At 43.1% G+C, this 18,756-nt stretch overlaps 1 protein-coding gene across 2 annotated transcripts in view; it reads left to right on the forward strand.

The window, feature by feature from the left end:
- The window catches only part of CNTNAP5 (contactin associated protein family member 5), a 770,280-nt gene that overhangs the window by 343,688 nt on the left and 407,836 nt on the right, over positions 1 to 18,756 (forward strand). For both annotated transcript variants that reach the window (XM_069473762.1, XM_069473772.1), the window contains exon 5: positions 16,712 to 16,915. In XM_069473762.1, coding sequence (XP_069329863.1) covers positions 16,712 to 16,915 — 204 coding nt within the window. The remainder of the gene's footprint in view (positions 1 to 16,711; positions 16,916 to 18,756) is intronic.

The following is an 18,756-nucleotide window of genomic DNA, read 5'->3' on the forward strand; positions in this document are numbered from 1 at the left end:
CTCAGGCCTTCTACTACTTTCCATCTACAGCCCATGCTTTGATAAATTTATAGAGTTCTGTGAATTTATACACCGTCTACATGCTGGTCACTCCCAATCTGCATCTCCTGGCCTGACTTCTAGAATGACATATACAATTGCCTACTTGATATTTCCCCTTGAAGGTGTAACAGATATCTCAGATTTACATAGAAAAATGGAACTCTTGGTTACCAGTACCCTTAACAACCTGCTCCTTCGCGTGCCCCTGTCTTGGTAAGTGACACCACTGTCTGTCCTCTTGCCTAAGCAAAACCCCAGGAAGCTCCCCACTTTCTATGCCCTCTTGTTCTGTGCAGTTTATCCACAGTTCCCAGTAGTTCTGCCAGTTCCTTCCTCCAAATCACAGATGCCTCCGTCAGTCCTCACCTCGCGTTTTTTTTTTTTTTGCTATTAAAGTCATTTTTATTAAGTATTTTATATTGCACTATTTTTTTCCAGAAAAGAAACATAAAACCACTTTGCTGCTTACATGATTTGACTCTGGAAAATTATGCAGTATGCATTGAGAAATTAGATGCAGAAATCTCCTAATTATGAGTATATCTGACCTACTGAAATAACTTTGTTTTTTATTCTTTTTAAGTAGCCTCCTTCCTACCTGGAATCCCTGCTTCCACACCACAATTTCCCCAAACCCGTTTTTTCTTTTTTTGCAGTCTCCAAAATATTCTTTACAAAGAAGAAATAAAAGCATATCATCCCCTTCCTGCTATACTTAAAATGAGACTGAGGCTACTCACTGGCAAGTAAATATCTGCATGGAACAATCTTTCCCAGAATTTACGTGGTGGGCTCCTTCTGCCAATGGGATTCTTTATTCTCCTGTCACCTGTTCGGAGAAGTCCATCCTGAGGGGCCCTCTAAAGCCCCCTGTCTTACCTCCTGCGCACCCACTAGCCCATGGTTTGATGACATATTTTCATCACTTTGTGGTGCCTACCACAGACCGTGATCTCACAGGTTTGTTGCTGCTTCCCTGTTTGTCACTCACCTCCCCGAGTCCCTGCACTAGCATTTGTGCCATGAGCCCAGGAGCCTTGTCTGCAAAGGGCCAGCTCCTCACAGGCGCAAACAGTCATTCCAGACATATCTGTCAAAAGGGTGGATACTAAGTCAGTCCAGCCTCATCCTCTCCGCTGAGGCGACCTGGTCCATCTGGAATTACTTGTTGTTAAACCCATTTTAGTTTCTAGGAAACTAATTTTGTTTTTATGGACTTAGAAATCTTTTTCTCAAAAGTCCAGTTGACTATGTTGCTGAAGATGCGTAGAAATCTTACACTCTGTAATTTCGTAAGACTTAAAGGTTTACCATTTTGGAAAAATCAGCATGTTAATTAATTCATTCATTAATTCATTTACTTATTTATTCATTCACTTGACAAAATTCATTTAGCACCTTGGATCCCAAACATCCTGCAAGCCTCTAGGGAATTAAGGGAAAATAAGACCTTTTTCTAGATTTTTATAAGTCCTATATTTATATTTGAAGCACTTTTTTATGATTGCATTTCATCAGTTAACTGTGCAATTGTTTGTGTGACATCTGCCTCCCCTGACTCAACTCCAGGCATCACAAAGGTGGTAGCTGTGCCTCACAGGTTTCCCGGGGCCAGTCATGGTGCCAGGCACACAGGATACGTTCAGTGTTTCTAGAATGACTGGCTTTGCTGATAATCTAGGAGAGGTAACAGAATGCAAATAAAAACATGCAATACGGGATTACATGTGCCCGATAGGAATCTCTAAAGGGAGCAGAGGGGGCGGAGAGAAGAAAGTAAGCGAGTGTTACTGTTTGTATCAGGAAGAGTCAGACAAAGGCATCTGCTTTAGCTGAGTCTCAGAATTTGAAGAGTCACTTCCCTGCAAAAGGAGCTGCAGGCAGCAGAGTGACTGGCACATGGGAAGTAAGATGACAACCACATGGTTTTGTTATGCTTAGTGTGCGGGAAGCAAGGAAAGAGAAAGTGGGAGATGAAGGTACCTACCTCTCTCTGCTCTTGCATTTTCCATGCTGTCTGGACCCGCTTTCAGTAGCTCCTGGCAGAATCCGGCTGCTGCAAGAGCACAGTCAGTGATGGTACGAGATAGCCGGTCCTCTTTTCTAACCTCCCTTGGGCTGCGATTTCCTTCTAATGAAGTCTCCTCCTTCCAGTTTGGAAGTGGTCCCTCTGTGGGAGAAGGCCAAGTAGACTGGGACCTGTGGAGTCTCAGTGTCTTTCATTCGTCTGTCAGCATTACAGAGTCAGCCCCCAATGGAGGCTCTTGTTTAGTTGTATTTTGTTTTGTTTGTCTTTGTTTTTCTTTCTCCAAACCTAGCTTAAAACTCCCATGTCTGCAGATTCCTTTTCCAAGCCCAGCCACTCTGTCCTGCTGGTCCTGCTTCCCGTGTGCCTTAGCCTGCCTGTCTTCAGCCAAGTCTGTCCCCCACTTTCCCTCACCTGGCACTTCGCTAGCTGTCCCCATGGTCTCCTTGCTTCCTGGACCTTTCTGAAAGGAGCATTGACATGTCCCTTCACGGGCCCCTCTGGCCTTCGAAAGAGTCCACACTTCTCAGGTACCTCCGTGCTCCAGCCCCTGTCATTCCCCACACCTGCCACATCCAGCTTCCACCCGTGGACACGCACGGTTCCCTGTACAAATTGTGAGTTTCTTGCCCAATTCCATGTTGTCATTTTGCCACTGACTTTCCCTGCAGTATCGTCTTTGTCCTTCACCAGGAGGACTCCTGATTGCCATTCACCACCCAGCTCAAACATCACCTAGGTTTAAAGTCTTTCTGACTTGGACTTTGTCCTGGGACCCGCTCCCCTCATGAGTTTTGCTTTGATCCTAGGTCTCATCTTGTGATGTTATTTCCTGGTGCCACTCTGTGTCGTCACCAGGTTGCCATCATGTTCTACCTCTCGGTCCCTTGGGACCAGATCAGTGTCTCACACCTGCTAAATGCTCCAGGAATACTTAATTAGTGATTAATTAATTTTTTGCACCTAATTTTTAGGATGAATTAGCCATGCTTATTTATTTTTAAAAGATTTTTTGTGTGTGTTTTTAAAAAATTACTGCATCTTTCTAATAGGCGGCCTCCTTCCATATATATACACGCATACATAAAACACACACACACACACGTGCACACACACACACACACACACACCCTATCATAGGTACTATAAAGTATGAGTTCATCAGAATGTTTCTTGTACACAGATTTCTTTAAATATAACAACGTTTCCTCATTAAGTAATTTAAATTATCCATGGTTGCAATTCTCAAACTGTGGCTATTTGGAGCCTCATAAACCTTCTGATATATTCCGTTTTAATATATCCACAAGTAAAAGCAGTCTCTATTTTTGTTTTTTAAAAATCTTTTTGTCTTTCATTTTCTTCACTCCTTCTTATAAATGCTAGACTGGCCTGCTCCACTTTACTGAGGTTGCTGTTGCCTCATGTCTCCAGGGCAGTCGTTTGAGGGTGGTGACAATGACATCCAGAGCAGCAGACTCCTGTGTGCTTGGCCGGGGCCTGTGTACTGTGTAGGTGGTCTGCTCTTAAAAAGGTGAGCCTTCCAGCAAACACTCTTCACTTCCTTGAGCCTCTGTTTCTTCATCTATGAATGACAGTGGCAATTACTTTAAAGACTACCTACGACTATTTGAATTATTATATAGAAAGCATTTAGCAGAGCATTAACAAATTGTCCATGCTTAGTAAGTGACAGCTCATACCAGTGTAGGCGTCTAACCACAGAGGAAATTCCTCTGTTGCCACCACATGTTGCCTGTTTTGGGAAACATTAACCACATTCTCTGGTAGGCAGGGCCCTCTCTCACACCTGAACCTGTGTCTACTGCTGTCTTCACTTCCTTTGTCATAGGCTCTGCTCTCAGCTTCCTGTCACTTCCAGTTTCTCTCCTTTAGTGGGACAGCATGCTATCTCCCACTGGCCTGCTCCTGCTGAGGTTACCACCACTAAATAATTCCATGGAGTAAATAATTCTACAGTAAGCCAAGAAATTGATTTGAACATCCCTACAGATAGTTATTCCGAATAAGTTACACCCTTTTCTTGGAATATGTCAGGTTCATTCTGACTATTACATATCTCCCATATGTGGGGAGCAGGCAGCCCAGCTTGCTACAGTATTTTCCCATAAGAATTATTGAAGACTCCTCCATTACAGTTTTTTCTCCTATGGCACCTCTCTTGTCAAATTGATTTGTCTTTGGCCAAACATGCTCATCCAGGTGAACCAAGAAAATAAAGGACACGGATCCTGCTATATCATCGAGTCAGGGATAGAAAGATACACACCTGAAATAAAGATGTCAGTAGAGAATTCCGTACAGACAATGCATCTTCTGTAGACACTACAAGAGAGGAAGAGGTGGGGCATGAAGAGAACTGTCTTGAATTCTGATTAACGCAACCCTTTCTGGAGGAGAGAGCCAGTATCTTCCCTAATTTTTTAAATTAGTAATTGCCGTTAGAAATCCTGTCATTGTCATCGGCACCCTCACTTAGTACACACACTATTGTGCAACACACACTCCAAACCTCACTGCAATCTTCCACGGTAGGAATTGTTATTCCTATAGATTATAGAAAAATAAATTGAAATTTATAAATGTGAAGTGACTTTTAGTAAAGTAAATTTCATCCCAAGCCAAATATTTCTTCTGAGCTTTAAAAATATATGTATGTTTACCTGATTGGTATCTCAATTTATGTCACAAATAGCTCAAATTTAACATATATTAGAGTAAACTCTTAATCACCTTGTACCATCCATCTGCACACAGTGTTTTCTTCCTATGGTCTTCCCATCTCTATAAATACTACCAATTGCCCCAACTAGACCTGGAAGTCTTTGAAATCTCCTTTCTCCCTAACTTTCTATTATAAATCTATCAGCATGTTCTATAGGTATTACTTCCAAAAATTGCCACAAATATGTCTATTTATTTTCATCCTTATAGTCTCTAGCCCAGTTCAATTACATCTTTTGTCACCTGAATTTTTAACTCCGTAATTCACTTTCACTCCTCACTTCTTTCAGTCCATTATCCCTGCTATAGCCAGCAGGATCATCATAAAATACAGAGTTGAGCCACTGCCTACTGAAAACCTTTCAATGACTTCTGACTGCACTTAGGAGAAATGCACAGCCCTGTGCAGGAAGCACAGGCCCTCTGATGTCTGGTCTCTTACTACTACAGCCATCCAGCAATGCCCTTCCCCATCTGGACTCACACCTGCGGGCCATCAACCTCCCGCTTTGCCACGCCAGGCACTTGCTATTTCAGGGCCCTGGTCCAGACTGTTGTTCCCTCTGGGTCCCCCCCCACCTATATTTGGCTCAATTCTTAATCAGCCCCTGCTTTCATATCATTTTTCTCAGAGAGCTGTCAATTGATTCCCAATTTAAATAATGTACTTTTGTATTTTTCTTGTTTTTCTAATTCAAACATAGCATTCTTTTCTTTCACAGCATTTATTCCCAAATATAGGTGGACAGATCTACCTATCTACCTACCTATGTACCTACCGACCTACCTAAAATATCTATTTACATGTGTATTTCATAGCAAATTACCCGTCTCACCTACCAGGTTATGAGCTTCATGAAGCCAAGGACAGATACCCAGTACTCAGAGCAGAATAAGGCCCATTCAATCAATAGTAATTGACTTTGTTGAGAGAACAACTCCCCCAAAGTCACACAACCAGTAGGCTTCTTCTGAGGCAGAATTTGATCCTGTTTCAGAGTTGTTTCTGTATTCTTGTGTTTTCCATGATGCACGGTGTTGTTAATATTGCCAAGTGTTGGTATCTGAAATTTTTGGGGGAGAATAAATCCTAATTAATCTTCTATTACCCTAATTATTTTTTTATTCACAAGACCAAAGTCAGAAATCTACAATACCTGAACAGATGTAGCTAAGATGCTTCAGGAAAAAAATGTTTAGCTATTGTCTGGGCCAGGAGCTCTTGGACTAACACCCCTCCACTCTTCTATTCCTTTCCTGAGTTCTCAGACCTAATTCTACATAATAATCATCTTGATATATATTCTTTAAGGTACTTACTCTGGCTACACTTCAACTAGACCATAATCTCTGGGTAGGGTCACCGGGACTCATATAAGTACTTTTTGTTGTGGTGGTTTGTAGGTAGTTATGATCAGGAGCCAGAACTTAAAGCTATTGTCTCAAGCTTCACTTCTTATATAACTCTGACATTTCATTCTTAGTCTGCACTGTCATTTTCACATCTGTTATTGCTGATCTTAAAGATTTTCAATGAAATATGTAAACTTTTAAGTCAGTATAGAGTAATGTTAAATACACGGGCTGTCAACTCAAACCACCAGAGATGGAAACTTGAGTTTACCACCTACGAGTTGTATAATCTTGGGCAATCTTGGGTCCTGTGTGGACACCAGTTTCCTTTTCTGTGACAAAGGAGGAAATAATACTGCTTGCTTCTTGGATGCAATTGCTTGACACAGTGCTTTGCATATGATAAGCATACAAAAAGCTTTAGCTGTGATCATCATTACCTTCATCAAATACTTAGGCTGCTCACCACCCTTCCTTCCATTTCTCCTTCTCTTCCTTATTCATGACCACATCTGATCTGCACCTGCAAGGAAGGTCAGCTTTTATACACACCACGTCCAGAAGGGTTTCAACACCTTCATCAGGCCATCTGGAGACTTTAGGCTACCTGGAGTTTTGTCTGAGGGCTTCTATTTGAATTTCTTTAAATATGGGAAGCTAATTAATTTTAAAAAGCATTATAAATTTTGATAAAGTGTAATGATCTGTCAGGCTTCCCAGCCTCATTAGGAATTACGACCATCATTTTATACCTCAGGTTGACTCCTTTCTACATAAGAACTTGCTCCTATTTGGTTAATTACTGCCAAGTGGTATTATCCAAAATTCATCAGCCTCAGAGCTGAAGTCATATTCTGCTTCCCCAGATAAATCTCTTTGTCACTGTAGCTTCAGCTGCCCTCGTTGTTTTTGTTCTCATCATCGGGGGTCATTTGTCATACATGGTAGCGGCCATGAAGTTGTAAATTTCACCTTTGGTGTGCTAGGGCCCATATGGCCTTATCACAGGAAGCTTCAAAAGGCCCAGTTGGTAGCAGTTGCAACCCTGCGGCTGTGGGAGGGGGCAGGACGGCAGCAGTCAGACCTGGGGGCTTGGAGGTCCAATGAGAGCTCTGATTTTCACTTTGGAAATCATTGCATTTTAGAGCTGCAAAAACCTACATGATGCAAGATTCACTGCAATTCCCTCATTCTGCAGATGAGGAAACTGAGGTCCAGAAGTATCTTAAAATTAGGTTGGTCAATGAATGAGATCTGTCTACTCTTCTTTTTGTTTGTTTGTTTGTTTGTTTGTTTTTAATTCACATAGGAATGACTAAAACATGTCTTCGATGAAGAGATAAATACATAGTGGTGTGTGTGTATCTGTGTGGGTGTGATAACAACACGTTACATAACAAACACTGTGATCTTTTATCTTAAATCAATGACTTCTTTATAACTTTTCTGACTGACTGAGGATCTGAAGACTCCTTCGACAGTCAGCAAACAGAACTCAGAGGCCCCTCTCTGCTAGAGTTTGGAGATATAAAAATAAATTCCCGCCTTTTAGGAGCTCACAGATTTTTAGAAGCTACAAAAGGCAAATGAATGCTCATAAATACAGAGCTTTAGGAAACCAGGTCTTTGGTAAGGCTGGCCAGGAAGAGGAAAATCCACAGCTAACAATTATTCCTGCTGAATGAATGCCCCGCCGCCCAGTGTGTGATTTGACTGTTCTCCATGACCAGTATGCTAATGGTGATGGTTTTAAAGGAAACTTTAAAAGGGAAAATGACCTAATAGTTAGATCAATCACTTTGTGCATCAGTGGGTTTTCACGAAAATGTCAAGGCCTCGCCTCCAGCAATTTGTCTTAGGTTTACTCCCTGTTGAAGTGGTGGCTGGAGTGATTTCCTGTTAGCTGCCCACAGCCCACCTACGCTAAGTTCCTCAGATCATGCCCAGGGAGAAGCATTAGCAAAGAGTGTTCAACTTCCCCAAACGTAAAACCATTTTTTATAGAAAATCTTTTTTATAGAAAAACATACCAACTAGTAGTAGAGGGTAAATAACAGCGCTCTTCTCCAATTCTGGCATTGCCATTTAGATGCCTCTCACCCATGAATGCCCTTCCAGGGAGCAACTGTGATGGGGTTGAAGACCACTGACGACCTGGTAAACCAGGAAGCAGCTCATCGTCTCATAATCATAGTCGCTACTTTAACAACAAGGGTTGGCTGCTCCGTACCAGCCTTTGCCTTGAGCGTTCCTTTTCCTTCTGTGAACTTGGGAATAAGACTCGTGAAACATCATCCCCTTCGTGAAACCTGTTGCCAACCTGTCTACACCTTAGTGGGAGTGACCACTTACTTCTCACTTCTGCCCCCCTTGCACCTTTCATTGGAGGGACTTGGTCCCAGCCAGCTCCTTACAATCCCAGTCTATAACTGGTTTAGTTATTTCTATTATTTCTCTCCTTTCCACCCCCAACAGTCCTTATCTGGGTGCTAAGTTGTGGGGATGGCAATATCGCATTTCTTTGTTGCCCGCTACTGTGGACCACAGTGATTCATTTGCTATGTGGACATTATTGCGTGTGAGTCCCTGGATGGCATGGCCCATGTCTTTGTCATCTTTGCATTTCAGAGCTTAGTACAAGGACCAAAAGGAGTACAGAATATGCCCAATACCTGTCAATGAACTTAGGAGTAAATGAACGAAAGGATGTCTACTATGGAAGTTTTCCAATACATTATTTTGGTGTCGTATTTATAATTAGTGAACAGTCCAGCTGAGCTACAAATCTTAAGTGTGCAAAGTGAGATGTATGCATCTGAAATATCTGAAAAACCTAGGAGTTGTAGGAAGGCAAGTCTGACTCTCAGAGCTGAAATGTGTATCTGGTGAGGTTACAGTTGAAATCCAGAATTTTGGTTTTTCTTATACTTTGAACGTTTTGCATGTTGTCTTCCTGAGACCTATCTTGCTTTTTTCACGTATTGTCATATATAGGAAAGTTAGAAATTTTGAAAGAAAAGCTATTCTTAAACTTTTTCACAGTTAGCTTTGGAAACTTCCCTCATTTTTCAGTTCATCTGAGGTCATCAGAGTTTCTGATAAGGCTTGGCAAAGTCACAGAATTGGTGGGGGAATCTGTGCAAATTTGAGCTGACTGTGGAAACCTTGGTGGTTTGTGGATTGCTAGCCAAAGCCCTCGGGTCTTCAGAGCAAGTGAATGGTCTGAATAATAATCATTTTTCTTATGTAATGTATCATGACATAAGCTTCAAAATGTAATTGTATTGAAAATCATGTTTACTGTGAACAAGCAAAGAGTCCAAGTGGGACTAATTGTCTCAGGGTGAATCGATAGTTCCTCCTGTCATCTTTGAGCTTCGGCTTTCTGGCCTGTGAGGAAACAGACTCCTTGTCACCGGCCCACACGAGAGCCCTTTCTCAGCCCACTTGGGGATTTGAGCTTGGAATCTTTTATTCAGTGAAGCCCTTTTTTTAGCTGGTTTGTTGACAAGCTACCAACATCCATCAAATATGCCAGAATATGCCTCCAGAACTCTGTCTTTCTCAGAAAACAAGCTGTGACAGCCAGGTCAGCAATTATGGGCCCCGTGGGAAGGCGGCCAGTGCTGGCATTTCTCAGTACCGCCGGGATGCAGGGCACGTGCTGGCTTTATCCTGCCCTAAAAGCAGAGGTCGTGAGCTGCAGGACCTGCCCTTATTTGGGGGACTCTTGGGGCCATGATTGGCCCATCCTTCATATTCTAGAGAAATCTGCCAATGCATTTTCATCTTAACAAACCACAAATTGAATTGAATTGAGTTTGTGATAATGAGATCCTAAAAATCAATTTGGAGAAAGAGGGAGAAATTGTCCACTCCAGGAAGTAAATATCTAACAGCTGTGTTCTGGGTCACCAGCATTGTGGATGAAATAAGGAACTCCAAGGAATGGCCATCATGCATCAGCACAGAAAAAATCCCCAAAGGACCACGTTAGGCTTTTGTACCTTGGCAAGAGAGAACAGAATTGGACGATTCTGCTAAGAAAGTGTTGGATGGGTAGTGAGATTAGAATATGCTGGCTGACAACTAATCTGATGAATTTTCTAAAAACCAAGAGCTCCTTCTAAAAACCAAAACTGACTATGCATTTTCCCTATTTTAAATATTTTAATGGTTATTTCTCCATTGACTTCAGGGTCACACTGAATCCCATATCATGTTATTTTTACTCCTGATTCTGGTGCCAACATGCTGACTCCCTCCTGCTCTTGGCATCCCACGCTTCAGCTTAGCGGTTCTCAAACAGCACCGAGCACAGGAATCAGCAAGAGGCTCCATTGCACTCTGACTGCCTCACCCCACACCTAGAGTTTCTGGTTCAGTAGGTCTGTGGCGAAGTCCTAAATCCCGTACTTCCAACACGTGCTCCGGTGACCCCAGTGCTGCTGGTCCAGAGAGCTCACTCCTAGGACCCTGGCTCTGGCAAGACTGGCTCCTGGTAGATCCAAGATGGGCCCCGGGCTCTCTCTCACTCTTGCTTTGAACATGTGGTTCCTTCCCTCTACTGGTACAGCCCTTTCCTTCACTGCACTGGCCTGACTGCCGTTCACCCTCAGGACTCCAGAGAAACATTGCCCCAACTTGGACACTCTCCTGACCCTCTGTCCCACCCTGAAGAGGGTCCACTCCACCCCCTTTCCCCCTCCCCTGCGGGCTTCCCCATCACACAGTGCTCACCTCCTTCCTACAGTCTGGAACTGTGTGTTCGATGTCTCCAGCTTAGTCCTGGAGAGCAGGGACCTCCATTGAATGCAAGAATGCATGAGTAAAGTGAGACCACAGAAATCAAGTAGCATAGAGGGTTTGAGCTTTGTGAAGATGGCAGGGGCAGAGAGGACATTGCATGTCTCCCTTAAAAAACACCCCCAGGTATGTGTGTGGTTTCCCTGGCCCTCCCAAGAAGAGCCAGTGCTCTGAGTGGACTTAGTCTGCAATTGAAGGAACAAGTGCAAAAGAACAGGGACCCCAGGAAAATTCATATCAACTTTTAAGGAAAATAAAACTTCCTATTCAACACCATCCTTGCTTTAAATTGGCATCTTATTTCTTACACATACGCTCACACACACATACACTCTTCACTGTACATTTTGTTCTCACTGTACAAGGTCCTTACATCTCATGTAAGCCTTACAGCAATCCCTGAGTTTTTTATGAGGAAAAATATATGGCTTCAGTGTCAACTCATTATCTTCTGTATGCCTTTGGGCAGGGTGCATAATCTTTCTGAACTTTGTATTCCCTGTTTTACAAACGTGGAAAAAATATAGACTTTGCAGGGCTGTTAAGAACATTAAATTAAATAATATGTGCTAATTAATTTCTTTTCACCCGGGGAATGCATTATTTTATCCAGAGGAAGAAATCTCTACAAATGTCTCAAAGAAGTTGTGATAGAGAATGTGGAAGTTTTGTTAGTTATTTTCTTGGTGCCTCTAAAACTACATTTGAGGTGATCACCTATTTCTCCACCTGCCAATAAGAACCCCTTTCTACTCTTTATGCACTTTTGAACACACTATCTTTTTCCTTCCTTTCTTTCTTTCTTTTTACTATTTTTAAAGAGAATCTATCAAAATTCTTGTAAGGCATAAATGAAGATTTTGATGTCCATAACTAGACCCATGCTGCAAATTAAGACCCAAATGAGATGATTGGGACAAAGTGGTTACAATAATATCCAATGAGGAAAAAAATATATATAATATTTTTTTTTTTGTTAACAGCAACCATATAAAAATATGGGTCATTATTACTACTGGAATGCTAAGTATTTCCCTAGTGTCCGGGAAGGTACTAAGTATTCAGTTGGGGAAATTTTAATCCTTCTTAAAAAACTTTTTAAAACCTGTTTCTTCATCTGTGAAATGGCTGGTGCGTTGCATATGCAACTTAATTAACATTGCACAGGTCCAGGGCGTTTGGCCGGGTCTCTTAGATCAGCAAAGTGTTGCTCTGCTCAGGCGTCGGTGGTGTTGGGAGGAAATCCTCCATGCCCCCACCAGGCTAATCCCGTGCTCATTGAGGACAGTGTCCTGTCTCTGCACAGATGAGCGCAAGTGAGTGATGCCGGGGCACAGCTCAAGTGGCTGAGTGTGTGTGTCCAGAAAAATTAGCCCTCCCAGTGTGAATGGCTCTGAAGGGCAGGGCAGGGGATGTGGCGGGAAGTCAGGGGACAGCCAGGCAGCATCACGCCTGGGCTTAGGTACCACGACAGGTCACTAACTCATTTTGCAAGTGTTTCTTGCCAGCATCACCTTCTGGGTCCAGCTCCAGGCTCTGACTTAATGCGGTCAACAATGTGTCCTCGTCCTCATGGGATGCGCTGACGTGAGAGCTGGACTGCAGATAACTCGGAAAACAAGTCTCTCATCCAACTGTGGGTGGATCATGGAGGGACTGGCAGGGAGCTTAAAGGGAGACCAGCAAGGGGAACCTCTTGGGAAAGGGCCAGGAGCCTGACTGATGCTCTGGGCACCGGGGCATTGTGGGGGCAGGGCAGCCCCGGGGAAAGTGCTCAGGTCAGATGGGGCAGGTTCGACCGCTGGCTCTGGCACTTATTAAGTGCACACTTCCTCATCTCTGCATGTCATGGTGACCTCGTTTGTGAAATGGGAATAATAATAGTATCTTCTTGAAAGGGTAATTGACATGATCAAATGAGTTCATGCACCAAAAACAGAGTTACAGGGCCTGTGGTGTGGGCTCCCTACACATTGTCTGTCGCTGCCCACACACACACATGCGTGGGCACACACACATGCATGGGCACACACGCTAACATCACAGCAGGCCTGGAGCAGTGAGGGTTGCAAAGGGAAACAAACAAAGAGATGAGAGAGGCGGACAGAGCCAGATCATGTGGGGTCTTGGAGATTAGATTTAATTCTTAGCTCAGAGGAAGTTCACTGAAGGGCCTTAGCCCTGGTGAGATACAATGCTTCTTATGCTTTATGAAAATCAGAGAATGTATCAGGTGGAGGTCAAATACAGACAGTCAGTTCTGAGGCTATTTTCAGGTTATGGAAGGCAGGCAATGGTGACGATGGCTCAAGCGCATGCGTGCTCAGTGTGAGGTGACGGCTACTCAATCCCAAACCCAAACTGAATTTCTTCATGCCGTGTTCTTGATTACTATCACTGTACCATCTTTGAAATCTTCTCCATGGAGTCGTTCCTTTGGATTAATGTGGAATGAGGGGAGGGACTTTTACTGGGTGCCTCTGCGTTTCCAGGTGTGAGCTTATGTAATTTTCACAGTGACTTTGAGGGTAGTTTTCTACGAGCCCCGTTGTACAGATGGGAGAACAAAAGCTCAGAGTAATCAAGAAAGTTGCTTCAAGCCCCCCAGTAAGTAGTAAAGCAAAAATTGAAATCCAGGTCTGCTGGTCTCCAACAGTATTTTTTGTTGTTGTTCTTAGTCTCCTGATTGGCCCAGTTTCCTTTAGGTTTCCATGACAACACAGAGATGTGTTTTCTTAGAGGTAACCTATGTCATCAACATTTATGTCATCAGTTAAGTCAGCAGACTAGCCAGACATTAGAGAGATGGACATGTATCGTAACAGCTGGGATGGGTGGGGAGGTGGGGTGGTGGTGCAGTGGACGGGAGACTGGAAAGGTTTGGAACTCAGGAATTGAATGAAGACCTCACGCCTTCCCGAGTGGACCTGGTGGCCAAGGACGCCATGCTAAGGGATGGGAAAATGAAGAGGGATGTGGGATATAGGAACAACATAGTGAACATTTATATTTATATAATTTTTTACACAAACTTCCTTATTGCATTTTTACAATCAGTTGTAAATGTAAAATGGTACGTTATTTTGCACCATTTTCCAAGGAAAGAAAGTAAGGCCCACAGTTTTGACATGAATGTGCTCCCAGTCAGACACTGGGCCAGGAGCAGAGCTACTCTGCAAAGCAGGCTTCTCCCCTTCGTTTAATGTCACTCCCAGGGAACAAAAGGCAAATTTCCTCCGTATTGTTTCACTCAGCCACACACGGGCCACTGCCGGCCTGATTCAGACTCTGCGCTGGACACCAGTGACACTTGGGAGGCTGCGGGCCGTGGTGGTCTGCATGGATGTAATACACACAGCTCGTGGATGGTGACTCTGACATGGCATGTGAGGGGCAAAAACTGAAGGGTGTGCCCAGGGCCTGGGGAAGCCAGAGGTCAAACACCATGTCTGCCTATGGGGCGTGGGGCAAGTGCTTCATGAGTACACATGGAACTGAGTTATTGTTCAAAAGACACAGATCATGTTGTGTGTCTTGGCCTGTAGGAAATAACCACACGGGGATCCAAAGATCTTCCTGCCCATCCTCTGCTCCACCGCACTGGCCTCCTGCATTCCTGCGACGCACCGCACATTCTCCTGCTTCTTGTCCCCCTCCTGGTGACACTGGGTCCCTCTCTTCCCTTAGGTAACTTCTTCGTATTGTTCAAGACCAGCGTGCTGCTTACTTCTTCCGAGAAACCCTCTCTGAATCTGCCCCCTTTGAACTGGGTCATTCTCCTTGGTGTGGGCATTATTCCCTGAGTCGCCTTTAGATGTTCTGAGGGACGCTGTGTGGTCATTCTACTCACTGCTGGGCACTAAACACCTCAGACCCAGTTCTGCCACAGAAGCTGGCACCGTGGCAGACTGGAAGCAATCAGAAGACAGCATTACGTGTGAGAAGCTGAAATACAGCAGAACAGGGAACTTGGGGCCACCTTGGCAATCCCTGAGCAGTGAACTATTGACTCAGACTCTGATAAGGAATCCTTTGGGTGAGGACATGGAGCACCAGCCGGGTTAGGAGCTCAAGGCCCTCTGGTTATCCCGATCACTACTAAGACTCCTCCTACTTATCATTGATATAACACAAATAACGGGCCATGCATGATGGCATTGCTTTGATGCGCTGTCACTTTACAAGTACACTGTCACTTTACATTTAATTTTCACAGCAGTCTTCTCCAATGGATATAATTATCCTGATTTTACAGATGAGGAAATCAAGTCATAGAGAGGAAAAGTTGCCCAAGGTGACCTACTAGCAAGCTGTGGCTGTAACAGCTGGAAATCCATGACCTTATCTGTCCCACAATCCTTATTACTCCACGGTTGAAGCTGTGGTCTATAGTCTGCCTTTGGTTTGGGTGGAATTCCAGTTTAGACAGTAGGTGTAGGCTCACCGATGCAGTGGGGTGAGGAGGTTCTGACGAAGGTGGGCACTTGTGAAAATCTCTATGTATCCGAACAGTTTCATTTTGTGGTCTAGGCAGTCATCAATGATCTTTTGGTTATAACTACTTTATTTCCTAGGAACAAATTGAGATTTTGTGTTTTAAAACTATAGAAAAATATGATTTTATTTTCCTTTTTCAGAATTTCAGACTTACAAAGAATGTTTCTAGATCCTTGGTCAAAAAATTTATCATTGTGTATTCTCAAACTGAGGATTTTAATTGCTTAGTAAATAATGAAAAATTGAGTTTTCCTGGGTACTGGGTTTCAAATATGAATAATTCCACCCCCTACATAGACCCATTCACCACCATGCCACCCACACGAGATGGTTTATAATGAATCTGTTTCAAGTTATAATTAAATAGCTTTACATTTTTCCTATTATAAAAGTAATAAAAGCTCACTCTAAAACTTTTTTACATAAAAATAGGAAAAGAATGTGAAAATAACCTATGATAACACCTTCCAAATAGAGTCCCTCCTGGCAGACTCTGACATACATCTGTTAGACATGTTTATATACGTCAACTATGTAAGTTTAGCTAAATCATGATTCCTTGGCCTTCTCTTTTTTTTTTTTTTTTTGGCTTTAATAATAATTAATGGATATTTTGTATAAAAACACTAAAATGATCTATATCATCAGCATGGGATAAAGCAGGATTACAGGGATGCAACAATTTGCCTTCTCTGTTCAAATACCAACCCTTTTCTACTGAACCTGGAAGAAGTCTTAGAATCCTTCTCAACACTGAGTTCTAGGAAGACAGTACTATTCAATCAGAGTTGGAAAAACTAATGATATCTGTTTTTCGTCTGTAACCTTGAGCCTGGGATGAGGAGATCAAGTGGTTCGAACTGTCAGAAGCCAATTAATAAGGAGGATAAATCATGAGAAATTATCATAAACCAGGCATCTGGCACAGCAAACCTGACACAGGTAGTTGGGATATTCTTACACTGCTCCCTGCAGCAAAAGCTGACATATCACTAATGAGAGTCCTTACTTCTAAGCTGATGATCAGTTCACTTTGACTCAGTGTGTGGTGGTTGCTCGTAAATGAATAATTCCCCTGAGTCTAATCAGGTTGGGTCGGGTCTATATGCATTCTGTTGAGACCAGACCTTTCAGATCTCAAGAACATTTCTGTGAATTAGACAACAGCTAGGATGGGAAAGGGAACAGCAATCATGAGGATATGCACTGATTCTCTCCCACCACCCGTCTCTCTGTGCCCAGAATCTGACGTCGCTGACTTTGACGGCCGAAGCTCCCTCCTGTATAGGTTCAATCAGAAGCTGATGAGCACTCTCAAAGATGTGATCTCCCTGAAGTTCAAGAGCATGCAAGGGGACGGGGTCCTGTTCCATGGAGAAGGTCAACGAGGAGACCACATAACCCTGGAGCTCCAGAAGGGGAGGCTGGCCCTGTACCTCAACTTGGGTAGGGTTGGGTTTTGTCTCTTCCCTTTTCATGTTGGACAATGGGGAACTCCCTTATGTAGCAGGTCACAGTTCCTGACACTTCCAGTGCATCAGGTGGAAGTCACTGGAGCACAATCTAAGTGACATATTTTTCTTATCCGGGTGGAGGCAGAAAAATGACATATTGTGAAATGTTTAGCGTTTTTTGACACAAGATAATGTTGGTATACAGAGAGAGCCACAAGCTTATTGTTATGTATTTATTTATCTATCTACCTATTTACTCATTTTAGTAATTCAGACCCTAAAGTAACTTTAACAAGTTTTAATACACATATGTATCATAAGAGGACTTTCTCGCAATCTATTCTATTAGGTATATTTATGAAAGTTAGGTTTCAGAGGAAAAATGAAAGAGAAACATTTTATTTGCTCTGGGTTTTTTTGTTTTTTTTTTTTGTTTGTTTTTGTTGTTGTTTGTTTGTTTTTGGAGGGGAGAAGGGGATGGTATGTGTTAGGAGACAAAAATAACTTTCCGGGCATTCCCATGTTTTTATTTTTAAGGGAAATTCTGTTTACTTTAAGTGCCCTGGCTGTTCCAGGGCGAGCCCCAGACTTACCAAATGCCAGTGAATTCAGTACAGAATGTCCTCCTGCCTCCTGCACATTTAGGACACGGGCTTCCTTCTGTGGCTTGGTATCCATCAGGGTCTGGTTCGCAACAGGCAGCCCTGAGTTCATTGGTTGTAAGCAACTCCCTAATCCAGGGAGGAAGGAAAGGGGCTTCGCCTCCTCTATGTGATCAAAGGCACCTTTGAAAGAAGGGTAAGCCAAGTGCAGAAGGCAGGGAGCACTGAGAGGGAGAGGGAGAGAGAGAGAATTCTAGTTAACGGGCTAAAGAATGGTGCTGGTCCAATGAAGGAGGGAGTTTTAGTTTTTCCCTCCCCAGCTGAGGTGGACATTCTAGTAGTGTTTCCAGTGTGCAATGTATGTTCATTATCTAATCAGTAACTCTGCAATTCAGAAATTCAGGCTAAGAGTGAAGAAGTTCGCCACTGTGGCCAGCTGCTGAGAAAGGTGCTTGGAGACATATAGTGCACGTTCTTTTTAAGTGACACTCTTTGTCAAGTCTCTGATTTACATTATCTGGTTACCCTTACTGTGTCTGATTTGGGCAGAATCAGTTTTATGGTGAAATTTTACTAGGTGGCTCTTCTTTGCCTACTTGTTTTTCAGGGTAGAACATTGATTTTTCCAGAACTATTAAATGGGAAAGAGATTTCTTCTTTCAACCTATAAGGGGATTAGAAATGTTCCCTCTTCCCACTTTTTTCACATCTGATTCAAATTGCCCATGGTAGTCTGCCTTCTGTAGAATTGCAACAGCCCGAACCCAAACCTGCAGGTGGAGAATCAAAGGGTGAAGATATTACATGAGTGGGGAACCGCTGTAAGAACTAAAGAGAACATCAATAGTACATGCAGGTCACTCATCCTCACGTGAGTCCAGCGCCTTTGAACTGCGCAGAATGTTTGTGCAATGCCCAGTACGTACAGCTGTAGTGGGGTGAGACTCCTGGAATGGAATGAACACGTGCAGAGCACGGTGCCCTTTGGGGGCCAAGTGCAGGGTTCAGATGCTGAAGGGCCGTATTACACGATCCACTCATTGAGATATTGGTGAAAGTTCCTCACATTCTCCAAAGAATCAAATGAACATTTACTTTAGCTCTTTTGAAATTCAGGCATTCTAATAAGCCAATTCACACATGCTTATGAAATGTTCATCATGTTTCTAGAATTGTACTAAATACTATGGAAGACTTTTTTTCAAGTTGTCATTTTTTTGAGAGCTCACAC

This window comes from Eulemur rufifrons, chromosome 1 (genome assembly GCF_041146395.1).
Source record: "Eulemur rufifrons isolate Redbay chromosome 1, OSU_ERuf_1, whole genome shotgun sequence".
NCBI lineage: Eukaryota > Metazoa > Chordata > Mammalia > Primates > Lemuridae > Eulemur > Eulemur rufifrons.